The sequence below is a fragment of the Styela clava genome, chromosome 4, assembly GCF_964204865.1.
Source record: "Styela clava chromosome 4, kaStyClav1.hap1.2, whole genome shotgun sequence".
In the NCBI taxonomy this organism is placed as follows: Eukaryota; Metazoa; Chordata; class Ascidiacea; order Stolidobranchia; family Styelidae; genus Styela; species Styela clava.
In genome coordinates, this window is record NC_135253.1 from 4951445 (window position 1) to 4972326 (window position 20882).

Here is a 20882-nt window from a genome sequence, read left to right on the forward strand (position 1 = left end):
GTTATGAACGCAATAGGTAAGATTAAAAATTTACGAATTAAATGTGGCACGTGTCCTTGTTTAGGCACACAAGTTTTTGTATAGTCATAATTTTGGTATCACGGAATTGTGATTCTTACCAACCCGGATATGTTGACTTGGTGTCGAGGGCGTCACTTAACATCCAACCCTAAATTTTTTTTTAAATTCAATGCATGGACGTTTCATATTGGGCAACAATTTTCGTAAAGATAAAATACATGCAGAAAACCCAAAATCCGAAAGGCCACTGCCATAGTTATGAAACCAGACGAAATGAAAATTTTGAAAACGCCAAATCCCAGTAAGATTTCTTCGTAATGCTCCTTCAGGCAACCGAAAGAGAGGAATAATGTCCAGCATGCGAATGATCTATTTTATCGGCGTTCCTGCGTTACCTCTTCGGGAAGAAACGCAGGAATCCGTTTTTTCAAAAGCTCTACCCTAGGGTTTCGGCCCGGTCATAAATGGCTGATCTGTGTCATAATTTGGGTTTATGGCTAAATTAAATGTATTTTGGGGGGTCAATAGTATTTCATAGTGGTCTGCATGTGAACAAAACCAATTTCAAAACTCAAAATGTTTGAGTTTAAATTATCCATGCTTGACCCGAGTGTTCTTAATTACGGTGATGTCATCATATTTTATTATGTATAATTTTTATTTTGCAACAAGGTCAATTTTATTTGTATGAGTATTTCAAAGCTTTAAAATAACCAAATAGTATGTTGTTAGTTGAAAACGTAGTATTTTGAACGCGCAAGCAACGTTCTTCGGCTCATAATAAACAAACAAAGATACCAGACAGCACGCGATCAAATGCTCTTCGATAAAACGAATATCACTTCACTTACAAATCCCAGTCTTGTTTTATCTTGAAGGTGACGTATAGCTCTTCTAAAAGAGAACTCTTTCTCTCGCATATCAATCACGTGTCGACCACAGCGTTAAAAGTGAGAAACTTTTTCTCGAAATTTTTTGAAATTTCTCTCTTCTTACCGTCGTACGGCGTACACATTTGCGCTACGTAATTTGGGCGCGTTTTAGTGGAAAGCGACGAAAATAAGCTTTTTAAGGACACATTAATGATGTTTTTGGCATTCTTGGTTGGTGAAATATTGAAAAAATTATAGAGGGGTGTCAAAATGACCCAGGGACACCCGAGATCAGAAGGTTAACTGTAAACGCCAAGTAAATTTAGTGTATTTTATTACAATACCAAGAATAAAACATCATTTTGTCGTTTTGTTACGAAAATAATACAAAACACTTCAATAATCGCCTGTTACATTTATATGTTTCAATATTCCAAATTTACAATCGCTATTGTGTATTACAGACTTTAATTACATGTATTGGTCGTATAATGCCAGGGTGCGAACCCATCCATTTGTTAATAATAACCAAGTACAGTCACGTGAACAATTATAACAACAAAGCGGGTGCTATACGACCAGTGGTTTTCTATTCACATCTCTAGACCTTGAACCAAATTAATTTCTAACGGTCTATGTTATATATATATCGTCTATTTTTCCATCAATCTGCTCTGTGGCAAAATATTCTCTATTGTAAATATTTGTGTCCGAGCCTTCCGCTTCAAAACCCGATATTCCTAAAAAACCCCGCTTCTCCCGTTGACAAATAAATGAATCGTTTATACTTTTTATTGGAAACAAATACCGTCAAAACTTTACCAGATTTTGACGTTGCTATGGACTATAAAATTATCGAACGAATCTTTTTCGGCATGGTTTACGCAAACTAAAACAATATATATCTCATGTATGTTTTCACTGTTTCAAAACTCGAAAATTTGTCGCTGTCTAAAAAACTGCTTCTTTTAATCATTTCCACTTGCAATCGAACATTAAATAAGGCGGGCCACAGAAGCTTTTATATACCGAACCCATGTACACTGACAAGCAATTGTGAATGTTCAAACTTCACAAAAAAATTCCCATCCCTCGCCACAACAGTAACCAATTCAATCCCGTTAACTAATTTGGGATTATTGAACGTATCTTCTTCTAAAAAATTGATATTCTCTCGTACATATTTATATTTTGTATGTCAATCATTTGTCACTGTTATTTTCCCTATCTTATCTGTGCATCGCTCAAGAAGATTAAAATAAGTCTCCTGGCCAGAAAAAGTAAGTTGAGAATTTCCCACTTTCAAAATTGATTGGCAGAAGTTTTCATCTAAAATTTCAACTTTTGATAATATATTTTCAGTCTGGCGTTTTATAACTTGAATAAGTAGTTCGTTTTCCTTACGTAAATGTTCATTTTCAATTTCAATCAACAAGACTTCTCTGATGTAAATCGGTTCTATGTTATGAAAGTAGAATACAATGAATGAACAGGCGACCAAACTGGTGAAGAAAATCACGATCGCTAATGTATTGTAGAGTTCAATTCTTTAATTTTGCTTTTTCCTCTTTTCCATCATCAAAATGTTATTGTTGCAACGTCTAAATTAAATCTAATTCATCTATGCTGAAAAAAAAATGGTAAAGAGTAAATGTTCAAAATATTCGTCACTCAACAACAGCATATTCTAGGCACTTAAATCGACGCTTCAAACATATACTTTTTCACGTACGCAAATTTGTTGTCAATATGGATACAGTCCGAATAAACTTTGTAAAGAAAATTTAGCTGTGAAATAGGCATACAAACCATGCGCACCAGCGTTATAAATTGTGTTTGTTTCCGTGGATGTCAAGCTGTCTAAATCAAGCTGTCAATCTTTCCACATTATTTTACATCATCGTTTTCAACAAAAGAAAAGCCATACCTGCGCAAGGTATATTCTCAAGGTATATTCGGCGAAGATTGATTTGTTCCATTTGGCTGATTCGGTTACTTTTCATACTGTGGTTCGGAATTATATTTTCGCCTTCACTGAATGTATGACATGGGTAACTGTTCATATATACAAGTATTTTATAGCCGACGATCAAATAAGTACAAAACGAGAATATCGGTCACAGACCGAAGACTTATCGATCGAAAGTTAGGGATCCCAAAACAGCGCTCTTACTCCATAGTGACACCTTGTGTCCCATCACTAATTAATTAATAACTCGCTAATTATACTACATAATTCATCCAAAATCAACAGGCTTCTGGTACGACATATGATGCACATGCAAAATCTGGAGCAGATTCAATCTCGTTTTCGTGAGATATCGAGTGCATCTAACAAACAGACAGACAAATACCTATCAACATACCGATTAAAATCGATAGGTAATAACTATACTTCACATTACAGGCGTACTCAGAATCTAATTTTAAAAGGTATTGATCACAATATTCATTTTAGTTTGGCCAAGTTTCATTTTAAAACTCAAACCATGTACATCAACGTAAGCGTTTTGTTGATAACAGCTTTCGCCGATTGTATACGCCCGTGGTTCTCAAAGTGGTCATCGCGACGCCCGAGTGCGTCGTTTCAATTTTGCTCGGGTGTCGCAAAACTTTTCTTCTTTTGCGGAATTATACATGCGGTGCGTAGAAAAGTCAAAATTTTCGTTATTTTCGTTTGAATTGCACTTGAGAACTAGAGATGGCAATATATGAATTATTGTAACGATCAACCTTATCTATACGTAACCTCTCTAACATCACCGGTCATTTAGTGCTGTTCCAATTATGTCATCACACAAACTGGTTCAGCTCCAGCCATGCATGCCATTCATTTCTAATCCTTTCATAAACATGGGCATATCGAGCGATGTTCAGCACTTCGTCTACGCGTTGGTTCAAATGATTCAATATTGACACCACGGCAGTTCTCTTCAGGCATAATTCAAATAAAACTCATTACAAAAAAGGTCTTTTATTAAAAAGTATCAAGGCGTTTTTCACGGGGAGTCGCAACTCGATCGTATTTTTTGGAGGGCGTCGCAATACCGAAAAGTTTGAGAACCACTGGACTGTACGCTATACGGCTTTTTGATGTGTTACGTCGTGTTAGAAAACATTCAATGTCGGAGTAGTAACATTAACCATAATTGCATTTTCCCTCATACATGGTAGCCTTTCACTTGTAATCGGGAGCCTGACCAGACTTTCAATGCATTAGTAAATACAATCCGTCAGATGGCGCCGATTTTGTGAGTGAAGCAATACGCGATAAGCTGACGTTTTCTTGTCGCGACGATTCCACAAAATTGAAATTATATGATGCAGGTGCCTCACTTAAGCTAGAAAAAGGGATACAAATTTTATCCCTGAAGGAAGCAACCAGTCGAAAACTAAAAGAAACAAAGACAGCGATGATTGATGCCATAGAAGAAGACGAAAGAAGAGGACAAAGACCAATGAAGAAATTCAAGAAATATCGAGGTTGGGCAAGGATAAGCATCGATCAGAGCAAGATCAAATGCAGATATTGCAATTACATTGTAATATCTATATTTGATCTATATCTATATTGCACCATGCCAGAACAGATAAATGTCCAGCTGCCCACACTGAGGAGGATGTGTTGAAAGCATATCCCAAATTATTCAATAGACTGGGTAAATTGGGAGGTGAACATACAATTCGCTTAAAAGATGAAGCGAAACCCTTTTGTTGATGAGATGGGATTGGGTCTCTTTAAAAATTATTGTTTCATCATGATCTGTTTGCAATAATGAGTTTTCCTGTATTCTCACTACAAACCTTTTTTACATGCGGGCCAAATAAAGGTAACTGGGTGAAGCCGCGGGCCGCACGTAAATACTCCACCTACGAAAATCTCTGAATAAAAAATTTGTAGTTTTTATCCGTCCGGTATTTCTCTGTTCTCTTTTCTTACCATGTGTACCTTGAATAATTTTCTACTTGCGAATGGGTTTCCGTAATTTGAACGAAATTAATTTGTCCCAAGCCCCTTCGTAAGTCGAATTCCGTAATTATAGACGCTCTTTACCTGAAAATGCATTAATACGTTCCAAGACCCTACAAACCTCAGACATAATATTTGGCTGGGTTAAGCAAAGACCGTGGAGAGTGGGAGGATGGCGGCCGGAAGAGGTGAGGGGAGGCGTTAAAAGTTGAAATCTAAGAAAGAACATAATGCACGAAAATGAGCACACGCATATGAAATTCAAATTAGAATTTACTCTTTTTATTTTGCAGTTTTATTTATTTGATTTTTCTTTAGTTGTAACTGTTACACACGTATCGTAGTCTTCTCAACTGAAACTGAATGAGATCTATTGTACGTATCCGCGGGAAACGAACGGGCCAATGGTATGCAGGTAGTTGATTTGCGTGTGCCAGGGCAGGTACCACGGACTTTAATTTTCATATTGCTCACGGTATCATTCGTTGATTTAGAAAAACGCAAATGTAATTACGTAGCCTCGTCATTATCAAATGCGTGAACCTGATTCCAAATTACCATCTGCCAATAAAAGAGAATTAAGACCAGAAATCTTCTTTTATGTTGCGGGTCGGCGCTGATTCAAATATTTCATGTCGGCTGTTATGATTTTATTTTTGATTATAAATGAATATTGTCAACCTAAACTGCGCCACATAATATTTAAGAGCCATTTTATTTTATACGCTCTAAGTTGCAAGAAATGACTTTCATGCCGACTGTAATTTACTGCCGTGCCGCATACGACTGCCGTCGATAGCAAAAAAAATGAAATAATTGTAAAATGTTTTCAAATCCAAACGTTGACGGCGGCGCCTGGATATATGCGCCATATTCGGTATTTTAACAAACACAAAAAACGATACTCAAAGTTCGCGATATTCGAATAATAAATTCGAATTTAGCATCCGTGCTTCGCGCACTGCATTAAATTACCCTAGAATAAACAAATATCACTACACTCATTTTTTTTTTCGTCCGTGGGAAATTTTACGTTAGTCAATATATTTTCACAAAAAGAATTCTCGTAAGTTGGATTTTTCGCATGTAGAGCCTTTCGTATGTAGATTTTCTACTGTAGATTCAAGCACAAAAAGTTGTTTTATTTTGTTATTGATCTTACGGCATTGTTCGGGGTCCTGGCAGAAATGTTGAGGTAAAACGCAAAAATTTCTAAAGAAAGCTATTTCAATTTATTGTCACACCGACTTTGAACGAATTCAGAGAGAAGGAAACAAGCTTTTACAACATTGTGTATTTTCCAGCAGGATCTTCCTAGCTGGTTTCACCGATATGGCAGTGGCACTCACGTACTGGTATAGGCTTTGTGGCGCAAGGAGATTGAAATTGCTCGCAAGTTTCAGATTAATTGAACTAAAAGCTCGTTTCGTGGGCACATCACTAAAAATTGGCACTTCTCCGCGGGCCGCAGTTTGCTGCCACCCCGGCTATAGAGCATAAATTCAATTTTTCGATGTTTTCGAACCTAAAAAAATTTAACGTTGAATTGGGTGAGTAACATAGAACTTATTTGCATTAGTCAATTTTCGCGTTGGTTGGAAAAATTCCCCAAATAGGCAAATCTCACAGTAGGTCGTGCCATATGTAAGAAAAACATTAGCTAACTAATACCAGTATTCTAAGATCGTTTCATAAGAAATTAATATTTGTGTTAATTAGATTGCTTGTTGCAAATAAGTAAAAACTTGAGCCGTGATTGATTAAATGGTATGATTTGCCTAAAGCATGAAACTAGTTCATTTAGGCTTTACTGATAACATTCTTCACAAACCCCAAGGTTACAACTCATCTGTTTATGTAACAACTGAAGTCATTTCAATTTGGAATGAACAATATTTTTACAGCCTAAAAATATCTCACGTCACTCACGAATGAGTTTACTCTGGTGGTGATGTGCAATCCACATTGTAATATAATAGGTTAAGCAGAATCCAACTATGCCGACAATTGTTTGTTTCTATGTATGAGATTAGTTAGTGGAAACTAATTAGGTTTAATATACAGAAATAATTATGATACATAGTTTTCACATTATTTTAGCATCATATTTAGAATATGTAACAGAATAACTGACCACATATGTTTCCACATTTAAACGAAGCTGTCAAAAGTTTTTCAAAATTCTACCCAATTCAGCGAAAAAGTAAGGCAAATTAACGCAAATTAATTTCGAAACTCTATTGATTTTTTTTTTGTGATGAATAATTACATATCAGTATGGCCTATGATTTGTATTTATTGCTTACAAAAGTGCTTCCTGTTTGAAAAATAGGGCATACATATGGATTAAACGAGGATTTATTGCTTACAAAAGTGCTTCCTGTTTAAATAATAGGGCATACATATGGATTAAACGAGGAATTCCAGATGTTTATGATGACGCCGTTTCCAGGATTGTCCAGAATCTCTATAAAAGAGAAGAAAATTTTAGTCGAGCACCAACCACTCTATCAGAAACTGACGAACGATCTTCTTGAGACAAGGATAAATCAGGTGAGATTTGTAACTTTGTATTCTGTTACACACAGTGGTAAATCCATTTATACTTTATACGAACAATTCTTTGTTTTTGTCATGAATCTAAGTTGGCATAAATGGTGTAAATTGGGAAGTTTATTTGTTATTCCTCTTAATTTTATTCCTCTTTCTCCTTTCGCCGCTGCAGAAAACAGAATGATGAAATCCACAATCATTTTATTATTGGTAGCAATGTTGGTTGTCAACAGCGACGCCGGTTTTTTCGGGAAAGCTGGTAAAGCCATTAAGAAGACCGTGACCAGCCCGTAAGTCGTGATTTATTTGCGTTTTATCGATATATATTATTTTAATTAGGGATTGGTTTAAATTTATTTTAATACTTTACGTTAAGACTCATTGACGGTAACACGTTACCTTTTTTAAATGAATATCTATCTTTCGATGTTTCATTTACACTATATTTAAAAATCACAACAACTTCATCAATCACAAATTGGTCAAAATAATCTGTAGAAAACATCCTGATCCAGTTCGACTATGCATATTTCACTTTATAAATAATTTGCATAGAATACAATGTGATTGCAGCAGTGACTGATATACTGTTTAACATTATAATCTAGTTAGGTAAAGTAAACTTACAAAATTCTAGACTTTGTCCTTTATTTGATTATTTTAGGACGGGGAAAAAAGTGGCCAAAAAGCTTGCTCAGCTTGCTGCTAGAGCGGCCCTTTTTGGTATTCTTGGAGATATGCGATCTTTAAGAGAATTGGTGAGAATGCTAATTTTAGTTCAACAACCTACTTTGTTTAGCAATATTGGAGAGTGAAATGAACTGTAATTCACTATATAGCATTAAATTCATACATAACGAGTTACGTGTTCCACACCATCATATATATGCCGACAAGTGTGGAACAGACGAGAATCCAGGGTGGTCGTCGACTGTGATATCCCTTGGAAACGAATTCTCAGCTTCCGCGAGTAGAGTTTCATTTTTTTAATATATTTTTTCAACGTTGTTGTTGAATTTTACTGCGCGTCATATCCAGTCAAACGGTTGTTGCTTTATGATTAAGATTGCATTGAATATATTGATAAATAGTAATATTTTTTCCCCAAAGGACGATGCTGAAATGAATCAAATGATTGAGGCCGTCAAAATGATCAGAGATATGGATGAGGGTAAGAACTATAAATTGCCAGTATTCTTAGTTATACCCAGTAGTGTAGATTGATTTCGTTTATCCAAAATTTTGAATTGGTATCATTTGTGACAAAACAATGTGAGGAAATCAATCAGTTGTATACGTTCTGGCCATTTATCACTTGTGGTTTTTTATCAACTCTAACCCCAAGAAACACATCGTGGATGTCTATCTGTCTACGATTGCTGTTCGTCTCAAATTAGCATGTCGAAAACGTCTCTGTAAAATAGGATTCCCTCTAAAATTATTTACTATGTAACGTCACTCAAGCCATAGACGATCTTTGCTTTTGTGCTTGTAGAATGAAACAAAGAGAATACAAGAAAATTTAGATTTTGAAATACAAAATTAATTCGTTTTCACGTTCTATAGCCATTTACCTAAGCACAAAATCACGAATAAAGTAAGTTTACTTTACGAGCATTGTGTGCAGAATAAAAACGCTTACTAATGCTTGATTATAATTTATATTACCAGTATTTTAATTAAACAAATTACACCTATATACTATTAGCGAGGACCCTATTGAAGTGCGCGGTCATCGCGGCTGCATTTGTGCAGTCGCTTAATTAAGCCTGGCCCTGACGAAAGCTAAACTAATTAACTGAAAATTACAATCATTTAATGAGATATTTTACTATATAATTTCTTGCTCATTTCAGATGAATTCAACCATTTTAGAAATGCTCAGTCCGTGGAAGACTTCGAATAATCTTCATGATGTTGAATGTTTACAGTGATAGTAGTATAAGAAAAACGAACAAACAAGCAACTTTTTTGATTCAAAATCTTGATTCAAATCTTTGTTTGATTATTTAAGAGAAAGATATCATTCATTGATCAGTATATCTATGTTTTAATACAGAGTGAATATTTAAACTAACCAAACATATTTTTATCCTTTAATTCAACAAAATTTATGAATATTATTTGGTGTTATTCTTTCTACTATCATGTCATACATGCTGCTTTGCATCCGAGTATTTTTCGGAATAATAAAAGCTGGAACACAGTTTTGTATGATTTTTTTCATTCAGTGAATCAGATTATTTTTCCGATAAAACAAATGCTTTAAAGTTGCGCTATTTCAGTTTATTGCGCAGCTTTGTTTGTGATATTTTGCATCGATATCGAAAGAAAGGTTGTCGTAAATCAGGGGCGATTATTCACCGTCGGGATTGGTGTCTTTAAATTTCAAGAAAGCCGGATAAGTTGTAAATTTGGAATTAAACGGAAATAAATTGCAAAAGTGTTATTGTTAATAGTAGGGTAATTTCGCACAAGTTGACTCTTTGGTGTAGTCAATGCATTTATATATTTGAAAAATTCTTTTCCTAGGCTATTTCCCAACAACAATAGCAATTTAGCAAAACAATCCTTGTTTACACATCGTGCCTTATAAACCCTATCCAAATGTAGACGATTTTATCCTGAAAACTATATTACACTGCGAAAAATTTAAAAACAAATAATTCGTATTGTTCTGGAACAACTCAAATGTCACGGGTGAAAACCCCGAAATCTACATTCGGTAAATTCGGTGATTCGAAGTTAAGCTTGACGTATCGTTTCGAATAAAACCTCTTGCTAGCATATATGGATCAAGATCGACATCAGGGTTCCGAGTTTAATATAAGCGGACAAACCATTGCACAGTCGTTTATATAAATTGTCAATTCCAAACAAGGTTAAAATCTTCGAGCTTGATTTCGTAAAGTTGGAAACAAGTTCTTGCCAGGCTCTAAGTTCGAGAGATAGTGAATATTACACCCTTTGACTACATAGTGACTAGTAGAAAAAGCACCTATTATAGAGATTCCGTGATTATAGACCGTCTTTACCTGAAAATGCATTAATCCGTTCCAAGACCCTACAAATCTCGGACATAATATTTGACTGGGTTAAGCAAAGACCGTGGAGAGTGGGAGAATGGCGGCCGGAAAAGGTGAGGGAAGGCGTTAAAAGATGAAATCTTTATCTCTTTTATTTTGCAGTTTTATTCATTTTATTTTTCTTTAGTTTTAACTGTTACGCGTATCGTAATCTTCTCAACTGAAACTGAATGAGACTTATTGTACGTATCCGCGGGAAACGAACGGGCTAATGGTATGACAGGCGTGTGCCAGGGCAGGTACCCCGGACTTTAATTTTTATATTGCTCAGGGCATCATTCGTTGATTTAAGAAAACAAATGTAATTACGTAGCATCGTCATTATCAAATGAGTGAACCTGACTCCCAAATTACCATCTGCCAATAAAAGAGAATTAAGACCGGAAATCTTCTTCTATTTTGCGAGTCGGTGCTGATTTAAATATTTCATGTCAGCTGTTATGATTTTATTTTTGATTATAAATTAATATTGTCAACCTAAACTGCGCCTACATAATATTTAAGAGCCATTTTGTACGCTCTAAGTTGTAAGAAATGACTTTCATGCCGACTGTAATTTACTGCCGTGTCGCATACGACTGCCGTCGATTACAATAAAAAATGAAATAATTGTAAAATGTTTTCAAATTCAAACGTTGACGGCGGCGCCAGGATATATGTGCCATATTCGGTATTTTTACAAACACGAACAACGATACTCGAAGTTCGCGATATTCGAATAAGAAAATCGAATTTAGCATCCGTGCTTCAAGCACTGCATTAAATTAACCTAGAATAAACAAATATCACTACACTCATTTTTTGTTTTCGTCCGTGGGAAATTTTACGTTAGTCAATATATTTTCACAAAAAGAATTCTCGTAAGTTGGATTTTTCGCATGTAGAGCCTTTTGTAGGTAGATTTTCTACTGTAGATTCGAGCACAAAAAATTGTTTTATTTTGTTATTGATCTAACGGCATTGTTCGGGGTCCTGGCAGAAATGTTGAGTTAAAACGCAAAATTTCTTAAAGAAAGCTATTTTAATTTATTGCCACACCGACTTTGAACGAATTCAGTGAGAAGGAAACAAGCTTTTACAACATTGTGTATTTTCCAACAGGATCTTTCTAGCTGGTTTCACCGATATGGCAGTGGCACTCGGATACTGGTATAGGCTTTGTGGCGCAAGGAGATTGAAATTGCTCGCAAGTTTCAGATTAATTGAACTAAAAGCTCGTTTCGTGGGCACATCACTAAAAATTGGCACTTCTCCGCGGGCCGCACAGTTATTCTTTGCGGGCCGCAGTTTGCACACCCCTGCTATAATGGCCTAAATTTAATTTTTCGATGTTTTCGAACCAAAAAAATCAAACGTTGAATTGGGTGGGTAATTTTCATTAGATTCATATTATTTAGCCAAAATAGATTTTTTTGCGTAGATGCCATGGAATTTATTTGCGTTGGTCAATTTTCGCGTGGGAAAAATTCCCCAAATAGGCAAACCTCACAGTAGGTCGTGCCATATGTGAGAAAAACATTAGCTAACTAATACCAGTATTCTAAGATCGTTTCATAAGAAATTAATATTTGTGTTAATTAGATTGCTTGTTGCAAATAAGTAAAAACTTGAGCCGTGATTGATTAAATGGTATGATTTGCCTAAAGCATGAAACTAGTTCATTTAGGCTTTACTGATTACATTCTTCACAAATCCCAAGGTTACAACTCATCTGTTTATGTAACAACTGAAGTCATTTCAATTTGGAATGAACAATATTTTTACAGCCTAAAAATATCTCACGTCACTCACGAATGAGTTTACTCTGGTGGTGATGAGCAATCCACATTGTAATATAATAGGTTAAGCAGAATCCAACTATGCCGACAATTGTTTGTTTCTATGTATGAGATTAGTTAGTGGAAACTAATTAGGTTTAATATACAGAAATAATTATGATACATAGTTTTCACATTATTTTAGCATCATATTTAGAATATGTAACAGAATAACTGACCACATATGTTTCCACATTTAAACGAAGCTGTCAAAAGTTTTACAAAATTCTACCCAATTCAACGAAAAAGTAAGGCAAATTAACGCAAATTAATTCGAAACTCTATTGATTTTTTTTTTGTGATGAACTTATTACATATCAGTATGGCCTATGATTTGTATTTATTGCTTACAAAAGTGCTTCCTGTTTGAAAAATAGGGCATACATATGGATTAAACGAGGATTTATTGCTTACAAAAGTGCTTCCTGTTTAAATAATAGGGCATACATATGGATTAAACGAGGAATTCCAGATGTTTATGATGACGCCGTTTCCAGGATTGTCCAGAATCTCTATAAAAGAGAAGAAAATTTTAGTCGAGCACCAACCACTCTATCAGAAACTGACGAACGATCTTCTTGAGACAAGGATAAATCAGGTGAGATTTGTAACTTTGTATTCCGTTACACACAGTGGTAAATCCATTTATACTTTATACGGACAATTCTTTGTTTTTGTCATGAATCTAAGTTGGCATAAATGGTGTAAATTGGGAAGTTTATTTGTTATTCCTCTTAATTTTATTCCTCTTTCTCCTTTCGCCGCTGCAGAAAACAGAATGATGAAATCCACAATCATTTTATTATTGGTAGCAATGTTGGTTGTCAACAGCGACGCCGGTTTTTTCGGGAAAGTTGGTAAAGCCATTAAGAAGACCGTGACCAGCCCGTAAGTCGTGATTTATTTGCGTTTTATCGATATATATTATTTTAATTAGGGATTGGTTTAAATTTATTTTAATACTTTACGTTAAGACTCATTGACGGTAACACGTTACCTTTTTTAAATGAATATCTATCTTTCGATGTTTCATTTACACTATATTTAAAAATCACAACAACTTCATCAATCACAAATTGGTCAAAATAATCTGTAGAAAACATCCTGATCCAGTTCGACTATGCATATTTCACTTTATAAATAATTTGCATAGAATACAATGTGATTGCAGCAGTGACTGATATACTGTTTAACATTATAATCTAGTTAGGTAAAGTAAACTCACAAAATTCTAGACTTTGTCCTTTATTTGATTATTTTAGGACGGGGAAAAAAGTGGCCAAAAAGCTTGCTCAGCTTACTGCTAAAGCGGCCCTTTTTGGTATTCTTGGAGATATGCGATCTTTAAGAGAATTGGTGAGAATGCTAATTTTAGTTCAACAACCTACTTTGTTTAGCAATATTGGAGAGTGAAATGAACTGTAATTCACTATATAGCATTAAATTCATACATAACGAGTTACGTGTTTCACATCATCATATATATGCCGACAAGTGTGGAACAGACGAGAATCCAGGGTGGTCGTCGACTGTGATATCCCTTGGAAACGAATTCTCAGCTTCTGCGAGTAGAGTTTCATTTTTTTAATATATTTTTTCAGCGTTGTTGTTGAATTTTACTGCGCGTCATATCCAGTCAAACGGTTGTTGCTTTATGATTAAGATTGCATTGAATATATTGATAAATAGTAATATTTTTTCCCCAAAGGACGATGCTGAAATGAATCAAATGATTGAGGCCGTCAAAATGATCAGAGATATGGATGAGGGTAAGTACTATAAATTGCCAGTATTCTTAGTTATACCCAGTAGTGTAGATTGATTTCGTTTATCCAAAATTTTGAATTGGTATCATTTGTGACAAAACAATGTGAGGAAATCAATCAGTTGTATACGTTCTGGCCATTTATCACTTGTGGTTTTTTATCAACTCTAACCCCAAGAAACACATCGTGGATGTCTATCTGTCTACGATTGCTGTTCGTCTCAAATTAGCATGTCGAAAACGTCTCTGTAAAATAGGATTCCCTCTAAAATTATTTACTATGTAACGTCACTCAAGCCATAGACGACCTTTGCTTTTGTGCTTGTAGAATGAAACAAAGAGAATACAAGAAAATTTAGATTTTGAAATACAAAATTAATTCGTTTTCACGTTCTATAGCCATTTACCTAAGCACAAAATCACGAATAAAGTAAGTTTACTTTACGAGCATTGTGTGCAGAATAAAAACGCTTACTAATGCTTGATTATAATTTATATTACCAGTATTTTAATTAAATAAATTACACCTATATACTATTAGCGAGGACCCTATTGAAGTGCGCGGTCAACGCGGCTGCATTTGTGCAGTCGCTTAATTAAGCCTGGCCCTGACGAAAGCTAAACTAATTAACTGAAAATTACAATCATTTAATGAGATATTTTACCATATAATTTCTTGCTCATTTCAGATGAATTCAACCATTTTAGAAATGCTCAGTCCGTGGAAGACTTCGAATAATCTTCATGATGTTGAATGTTTACAGTGATAGTAGTATAAGAAAAACGAACAAACAAGCAACTTTTTTGATTCAAAATCTTGATTCAAATCTTTGTTTGATTATTTAAGAGAAAGATATTTTTCATTGATCAGTATATCTATGTTTTAATACAGAGTGAATATTTAAACTAACCAAACATATTTTTATCCTTTAATTCAACAAAATTTATGAATATTATTTGGTGTTATTCTTTCTACTATCATGTCATACATGCTGCTTTGCATCCGAGTATTTTTCGGAATAATAAAAGCTGGAACACAGTTTTGTATGATTTTTTTCATTCAGTGAATCAGATTATTTTTCCGATAAAACAAATGCTTTAAAGTTGCGCTATTTCAGTTTATTGCGCAGCTTTGTTTGTGATATTTTGCATCGATATCGAAAGAAAGGTTGTCGTAAATCAGGGGCGATTATTCACCGTCGGGATTGGTGTCTTTAAATTTCAAGAAAGCCGGATAAGTTGTAAATTTGGAATTAAACGGAAATAAATTGCAAAAGTGTTATTGTTAATAGTAGGGTAATTTCGCACAAGTTGACTCTTTGGTGTAGTCAATGCATTTATATATTTGAAAAATTCTTTTCCTAGGCTATTTCCCAACAACAATAGCAATTTAGCAAAACAATCCTTGTTTACACATCGTGCCTTATAAACCCTATCCAAATGTAGACGATTTTATCCTGAAAACTATATTACACTGCGAAAAATTTAAAAAAAAAAAATTCGTATTGTTCTGGAACAACTCAAATGTCACGGGTGAAAACCCCGAAATCTACATTCGGTAAATTCGGTGATTCGAAGTTAAGCTTGACGTATCGTTTCGAATAAAACCTCTTGCTAGCATATATGGATCAAGATCGACATCAGGGTTCCGAGTTTAATATAAGCGGACAAACCTTTGCACAGTCGTTTATATAAATTGTCAATTCCAAACAAGGTTCAAATCTTCGAGCTTGATTTCGTAAAGTTGGAAACAAGTTCTTGCCAGGCTCTAAGTTCGAAAGATAGTGAATATTACACCCTTTGACTACATAGTGACTAGTAGAAAAAGCACCTATTATAGAGATTCCGTGATTATAGACCGTCTTTACCTGAAAATGCATTAATCCGTTCCAAGACCCTACAAACCTCGGACATAATATTTGACTGGGTTAAGCAAAGACCGTGGAGAGTGGGAGAATGGCGGCCGGAAAAGGTGAGGGAAGGCGTTAAAAGATGAAATCTTTATCTCTTTTATTTTGCAGTTTTATTCATTTTATTTTTCTTTAGTTTTAACTGTTACGCGTATCGTAATCTTCTCAACTGAAACTGAATGAGACTTATTGTACGTATCCGCGGGAAACGAACGGGCTAATGGTATGACAGGCGTGTGCCAGGGCAGGTACCCCGGACTTTAATTTTTATATTGCTCACGGCATCATTCGTTGATTTAAGAAAACAAATGTAATTACGTAGCATCGTCATTATCAAATGAGTGAACCTGACTCCCAAATTACCATCTGCCAATAAAAGAGAATTAAGACCGGAAATCTTCTTCTATTTTGCGAGTCGGTGCTGATTTAAATATTTCATGTCAGCTGTTATGATTTTATTTTTGATTATAAATTAATATTGTCAACCCAAACTGCGCCTACATAATATTTAAGAGCCAGTTTGTACGCTCTAAGTTGTAAGAAATGACTTTCATGCCGACTGTAATTTACTGCCGTGTCGCATACGACTGCCGTCGATTACAATAAAAAATGAAATAATTGTAAAATGTTTTCAAATTCAAACGTTGACGGCGGCGCCAGGATATATGTGCCATATTCGGTATTTTTACAAACACGAACAACGATACTCGAAGTTCGCGATATTCGAATAAGAAAATCGAATTTAGCATCCGTGCTTCAAGCACTGCATTAAATTAACCTAGAATAAACAAATATCACTACACTCATTTTTTGTTTTCGTCCGTGGGAAATTTTACGTTAGTCAATATATTTTCACAAAAAGAATTCTCGTAAGTTGGATTTTTCGCATGTAGAGCCTTTTGTAGGTAGATTTTCTACTGTAGATTCGAGCACAAAAAATTGTTTTATTTTGTTATTGATCTAACGGCATTGTTCGGGGTCCTGGCAGAAATGTTGAGTTAAAACGCAAAATTTCTTAAAGAAAGCTATTTTAATTTATTGCCACACCGACTTTGAACGAATTCAGTGAGAAGGAAACAAGCTTTTACAACATTGTGTATTTTCCAACAGGATCTTTCTAGCTGGTTTCACCGATATGGCAGTGGCACTCGGATACTGGTATAGGCTTTGTGGCGCAAGGAGATTGAAATTGCTCGCAAGTTTCAGATTAATTGAACTAAAAGCTCGTTTCGTGGGCACATCACTAAAAATTGGCACTTCTCCGCGGGCCGCACAGTTATTCTTTGCGGGCCGCAGTTTGCACACCCCTGCTATAATGGCCTAAATTTAATTTTTCGATGTTTTCGAACCAAAAAAATCAAACGTTGAATTGGGTGGGTAATTTTCATTAGATTCATATTATTTAGCCAAAATAGATTTTTTTTGCGTAGATGCCATGGAATTTATTTGCGTTGGTCAATTTTCGCGTGGGAAAAATTCCCCAAATAGGCAAACCTCACAGTAGGTCGTGCCATATGTGAGAAAAACATTAGCTAACTAATACCAGTATTCTAAGATCGTTTCATAAGAAATTAATATTTGTGTTAATTAGATTGCTTGTTGCAAATAAGTAAAAACTTGAGCCGTGATTGATTAAATGGTATGATTTGCCTAAAGCATGAAACTAGTTCATTTAGGCTTTACTGAATACATTCTTCACAAATCCCAAGGTTACAACTCATCTGTTTATGTAACAACTGAAGTCATTTCAATTTGGAATGAACAATATTTTTACAGCCTAAAAATATCTCACGTCACTCACGAATGAGTTTACTCTGGTGGTGATGTGCAATCCACATTGTAATATAATAGGTTAAGCAGAATCCAACTATGCCGACAATTGTTTGTTTCTATGTATGAGATTAGTTAGTGGAAACTAATTAGGTTTAATATACAGAAATAATTATGATACATAGTTTTCACATTATTTTAGCATCATATTTAGAATATGTAACAGAATAACTGACCACATATGTTTCCACATTTAAACGAAGCTGTCAAAAGTTTTACAAAATTCTACCCAATTCAACGAAAAAGTAAGGCAAATTAACGCAAATTAATTCGAAACTCTATTGATTTTTTTTTTGTGATGAACTTATTACATATCAGTATGGCCTATGATTTGTATTTATTGCTTACAAAAGTGCTTCCTGTTTGAAAAATAGGGCATACATATGGATTAAACGAGGATTTATTGCTTACAAAAGTGCTTCCTGTTTAAATAATAAGGCATACATATGGATTAAACGAGGAATTCCAGATGTTTATGATGACGCCGTTTCCAGGATTGTCCAGAATCTCTATAAAAGAGAAGAAAATTTTAGTCGAGCACCAACCACTCTATCAGAAACTGACGAACGATCTTCTTGAGACAAGGATAAATCAGGTGAGATTTGTAACTTTGTATTCCGTTACACACAGTGGTAAATCCATTTATACTTTATACGGACAATTCTTTGTTTTTGTCATGAATCTAAGTTGGCATAAATGGTGTAAATTGGGAAGTTTATTTGTTATTCCTCTTAATTTTATTCCTCTTTCTCCTTTCGCCGCTGCAGAAAACAGAATGATGAAATCCACAATCATTTTATTATTGGTAGCAATGTTGGTTGTCAACAGCGACGCCGGTTTTTTCGGGAAAGTTGGTAAAGCCATTAAGAAGACCGTGACCAGCCCGTAAGTCGTGATTTATTTGCGTTTTATCGATATATATTATTTTAATTAGGGATTGGTTTAAATTTATTTTAATACTTTACGTTAAGACTCATTGACGGTAACACGTTACCTTTTTTAAATGAATATCTATCTTTCGATGTTTCATTTACACTATATTTAAAAATCACAACAACTTCATCAATCACAAATTGGTCAAAATAATCTGTAGAAAACATCCTGATCCAGTTCGACTATGCATATTTCACTTTATAAATAATTTGCATAGAATACAATGTGATTGCAGCAGTGACTGATATACTGTTTAACATTATAATCTAGTTAGGTAAATTAAACTCACAAAATTCTAGACTTTGTCCTTTATTTGATTATTTTAGGACGGGGAAAAAAGTGGCCAAAAAGCTTGCTCAGCTTACTGCTAAAGCGGCCCTTTTTGGTATTCTTGGAGATATGCGATCTTTAAGAGAATTGGTGAGAATGCTAATTTTGGTTCAACAACCTACTTTGTTTAGCAATATTGGAGAGTGAAATGAACTGTAATTCACTATATAGCATTAAATTCATACATAACGAGTTACGTGTTTCACATCATCATATATATGCCGACAAGTGTGGAACAGACGAGAATCCAGGGTGGTCGTCGACTGTGATATCCCATGGAAACGAATTCTCAGCTTCTGCGAGTAGAGTTTCATTTTTTTAATATATTTTTTCAGCGTTGTTGTTGAATTTTACTGCGCGTCATATCCAGTCAAACGGTTGTTGCTTTATGATTAAGATTGCATTGAATATATTGATAAATAGTAATATTTTTTCCCCAAAGGACGATGCTGAAATGAATCAAATGATTGAGGCCGTCAAAATGATCAGAGATATGGATGAGGGTAAATACTATAAATTGCCAGTATTCTTAGTTATACCCAGTAGTGTAGATTGATTTCGTTTATCCAAAATTTTGAATTGGTATCATTTGTGACAAAACAATGTGAGGAAATCAATCAGTTGTATACGTTCTGGCCATTTATCACTTGTGGTTTTTTATCAACTCTAACCCCAAGAAACACATCGTGGATGTCTATCTGTCTACGATTGCTGTTCGTCTCAAATTAGCATGTCGAAAACGTCTCTGTAAAATAGGATTCCCTCTAAAATTATTTACTATGTAACGTCACTCAAGCCATAGACGACCTTTGCTTTTGTGCTTGTAGAATGAAACAAAGAGAATACAAGAAAATTTAGATTTTGAAATACAAAATTAATTCGTTTTCACGTTCTATAGCCATTTACCTAAGCACAAAATCACGAATAAAGTAAGTTTACTTTACGAGCATTGTGTGCAGAATAAAAACGCTTACTAATGCTTGATTATAATTTATATTACCAGTATTTTAATTAAATAAATTACACCTATATACTATTAGCGAGGACCCTATTGAAGTGCGCGGTCAACGCGGCTGCATTTGTGCAGTCGCTTAATTAAGCCTGGCCCTGACGAAAGCTAAACTAATTAACTGAAAATTACAATCATTTAATGAGATATTTCACCATATAATTTCTTGCTCATTTCAGATGAATTCAACCATTTTAGAAATGCTCAGTCCGTGGAAGACTTCGAATAATCTTCATGATGTTGAATGTTTACAGTGATAGTAGTATAAGAAAAACAAACAAACAAGCAACTTTTTTGATTCAAAATCTTGATTCAAATCTTTGTTTGATTATTTAAGAGAAAGATATTTTTCATTGATCAGTATATCTATGTTTTAATACAGAGTGAATATTTAAACTAACCAAACATATTTTTATCCTTTAATTCAACAAAATTTATGAATATTATTTGGTGTTATTCTTTCTACTATCATGTCATACATGCTGCTTTGCATCCGAGTATTTTTCGGAATAATAAAAGCTGGAACACAGTTTTGTATGATTTTTTTCATTCAGTGAATCAGATTATTTTTCCGATAAAACAAATGCTTTAAAGTTGCGCTATTTCAGTTTATTGCGCAGCTTTGTTTGTGATATTTTGCATCGATATCGAAAGAATGGTTGTCGTAAATCAGGGGCGATTATTCACCGTCGGGATTGGTGTCTTTAAATTTCAAGAAAGCCGGATAAGTTGTAAATTTGGAATTGAACGGAAATAAATTGCAAAAGTGTTATTGTTAATAGTAGG

The 20882-nt window shown here is 34.6% G+C and overlaps 3 protein-coding genes across 3 annotated transcripts; all 3 read left to right on the forward strand.

Moving 5' to 3' along the window:
• Positions 1 to 7316: 7316 nt before the first annotated feature.
• LOC120325805 (uncharacterized) lies at positions 7317 to 9623 on the forward strand. The gene is made up of 5 exons (XM_039391970.2): positions 7317 to 7416; positions 7590 to 7706; positions 8081 to 8174; positions 8527 to 8587; positions 9273 to 9623. The coding sequence occupies exons 2-5, from the start codon at positions 7597 to 7599 to the stop codon at positions 9320 to 9322; spliced, it is 315 nt and encodes a 104-aa protein (XP_039247904.2). The 5' UTR covers positions 7317 to 7416; positions 7590 to 7596; the 3' UTR covers positions 9323 to 9623.
• Positions 9624 to 12766: 3143 nt separating this feature from the next.
• On the forward strand, positions 12767 to 15124 carry LOC120325804 (uncharacterized). Its single transcript, XM_039391969.2, has 5 exons — positions 12767 to 12917; positions 13090 to 13207; positions 13582 to 13675; positions 14028 to 14088; positions 14774 to 15124. Exons 2-5 carry the CDS (start codon positions 13098 to 13100, stop codon positions 14821 to 14823), a joined length of 315 nt encoding a protein of 104 aa, XP_039247903.1. The 5' UTR covers positions 12767 to 12917; positions 13090 to 13097; the 3' UTR covers positions 14824 to 15124.
• A 3176-nt stretch (positions 15125 to 18300) lies between these two features.
• LOC144422028 (uncharacterized) lies at positions 18301 to 20626 on the forward strand. Its single transcript, XM_078111749.1, has 5 exons — positions 18301 to 18419; positions 18592 to 18709; positions 19084 to 19177; positions 19530 to 19590; positions 20276 to 20626. The coding sequence occupies exons 2-5, from the start codon at positions 18600 to 18602 to the stop codon at positions 20323 to 20325; spliced, it is 315 nt and encodes a 104-aa protein (XP_077967875.1). The 5' UTR covers positions 18301 to 18419; positions 18592 to 18599; the 3' UTR covers positions 20326 to 20626.
• The last annotated feature ends 256 nt before the right edge of the window (positions 20627 to 20882 follow it).

Coding starts and splice junctions, on each gene's coding strand:
- LOC144422028 (XM_078111749.1), top strand. CDS start 18,600: ATGATGAAATCCACAATCATTTTATTATTGGTAGCAATGTTGGTTGTC. Junction 19,178..19,529: donor TGCGATCTTTAAGAGAATTG/GTGAGAATGCTA, acceptor TTTTCCCCAAAG/GACGATGCTGAAATGAATCA. Junction 19,591..20,275: donor GATCAGAGATATGGATGAGG/GTAAATACTATA, acceptor TGCTCATTTCAG/ATGAATTCAACCATTTTAGA.
- LOC120325805 (XM_039391970.2), top strand. CDS start 7,597: ATGATGAAATCCACAATCATTTTATTATTGGTAGCAATGTTGGTTGTC. Junction 7,707..8,080: donor AAGAAGACCGTGACCAGCCC/GTAAGTCGTGAT, acceptor TGATTATTTTAG/GACGGGGAAAAAAGTGGCCA. Junction 8,588..9,272: donor GATCAGAGATATGGATGAGG/GTAAGAACTATA, acceptor TGCTCATTTCAG/ATGAATTCAACCATTTTAGA.
- LOC120325804 (XM_039391969.2), top strand. CDS start 13,098: ATGATGAAATCCACAATCATTTTATTATTGGTAGCAATGTTGGTTGTC. Junction 13,208..13,581: donor AAGAAGACCGTGACCAGCCC/GTAAGTCGTGAT, acceptor TGATTATTTTAG/GACGGGGAAAAAAGTGGCCA. Junction 13,676..14,027: donor TGCGATCTTTAAGAGAATTG/GTGAGAATGCTA, acceptor TTTTCCCCAAAG/GACGATGCTGAAATGAATCA.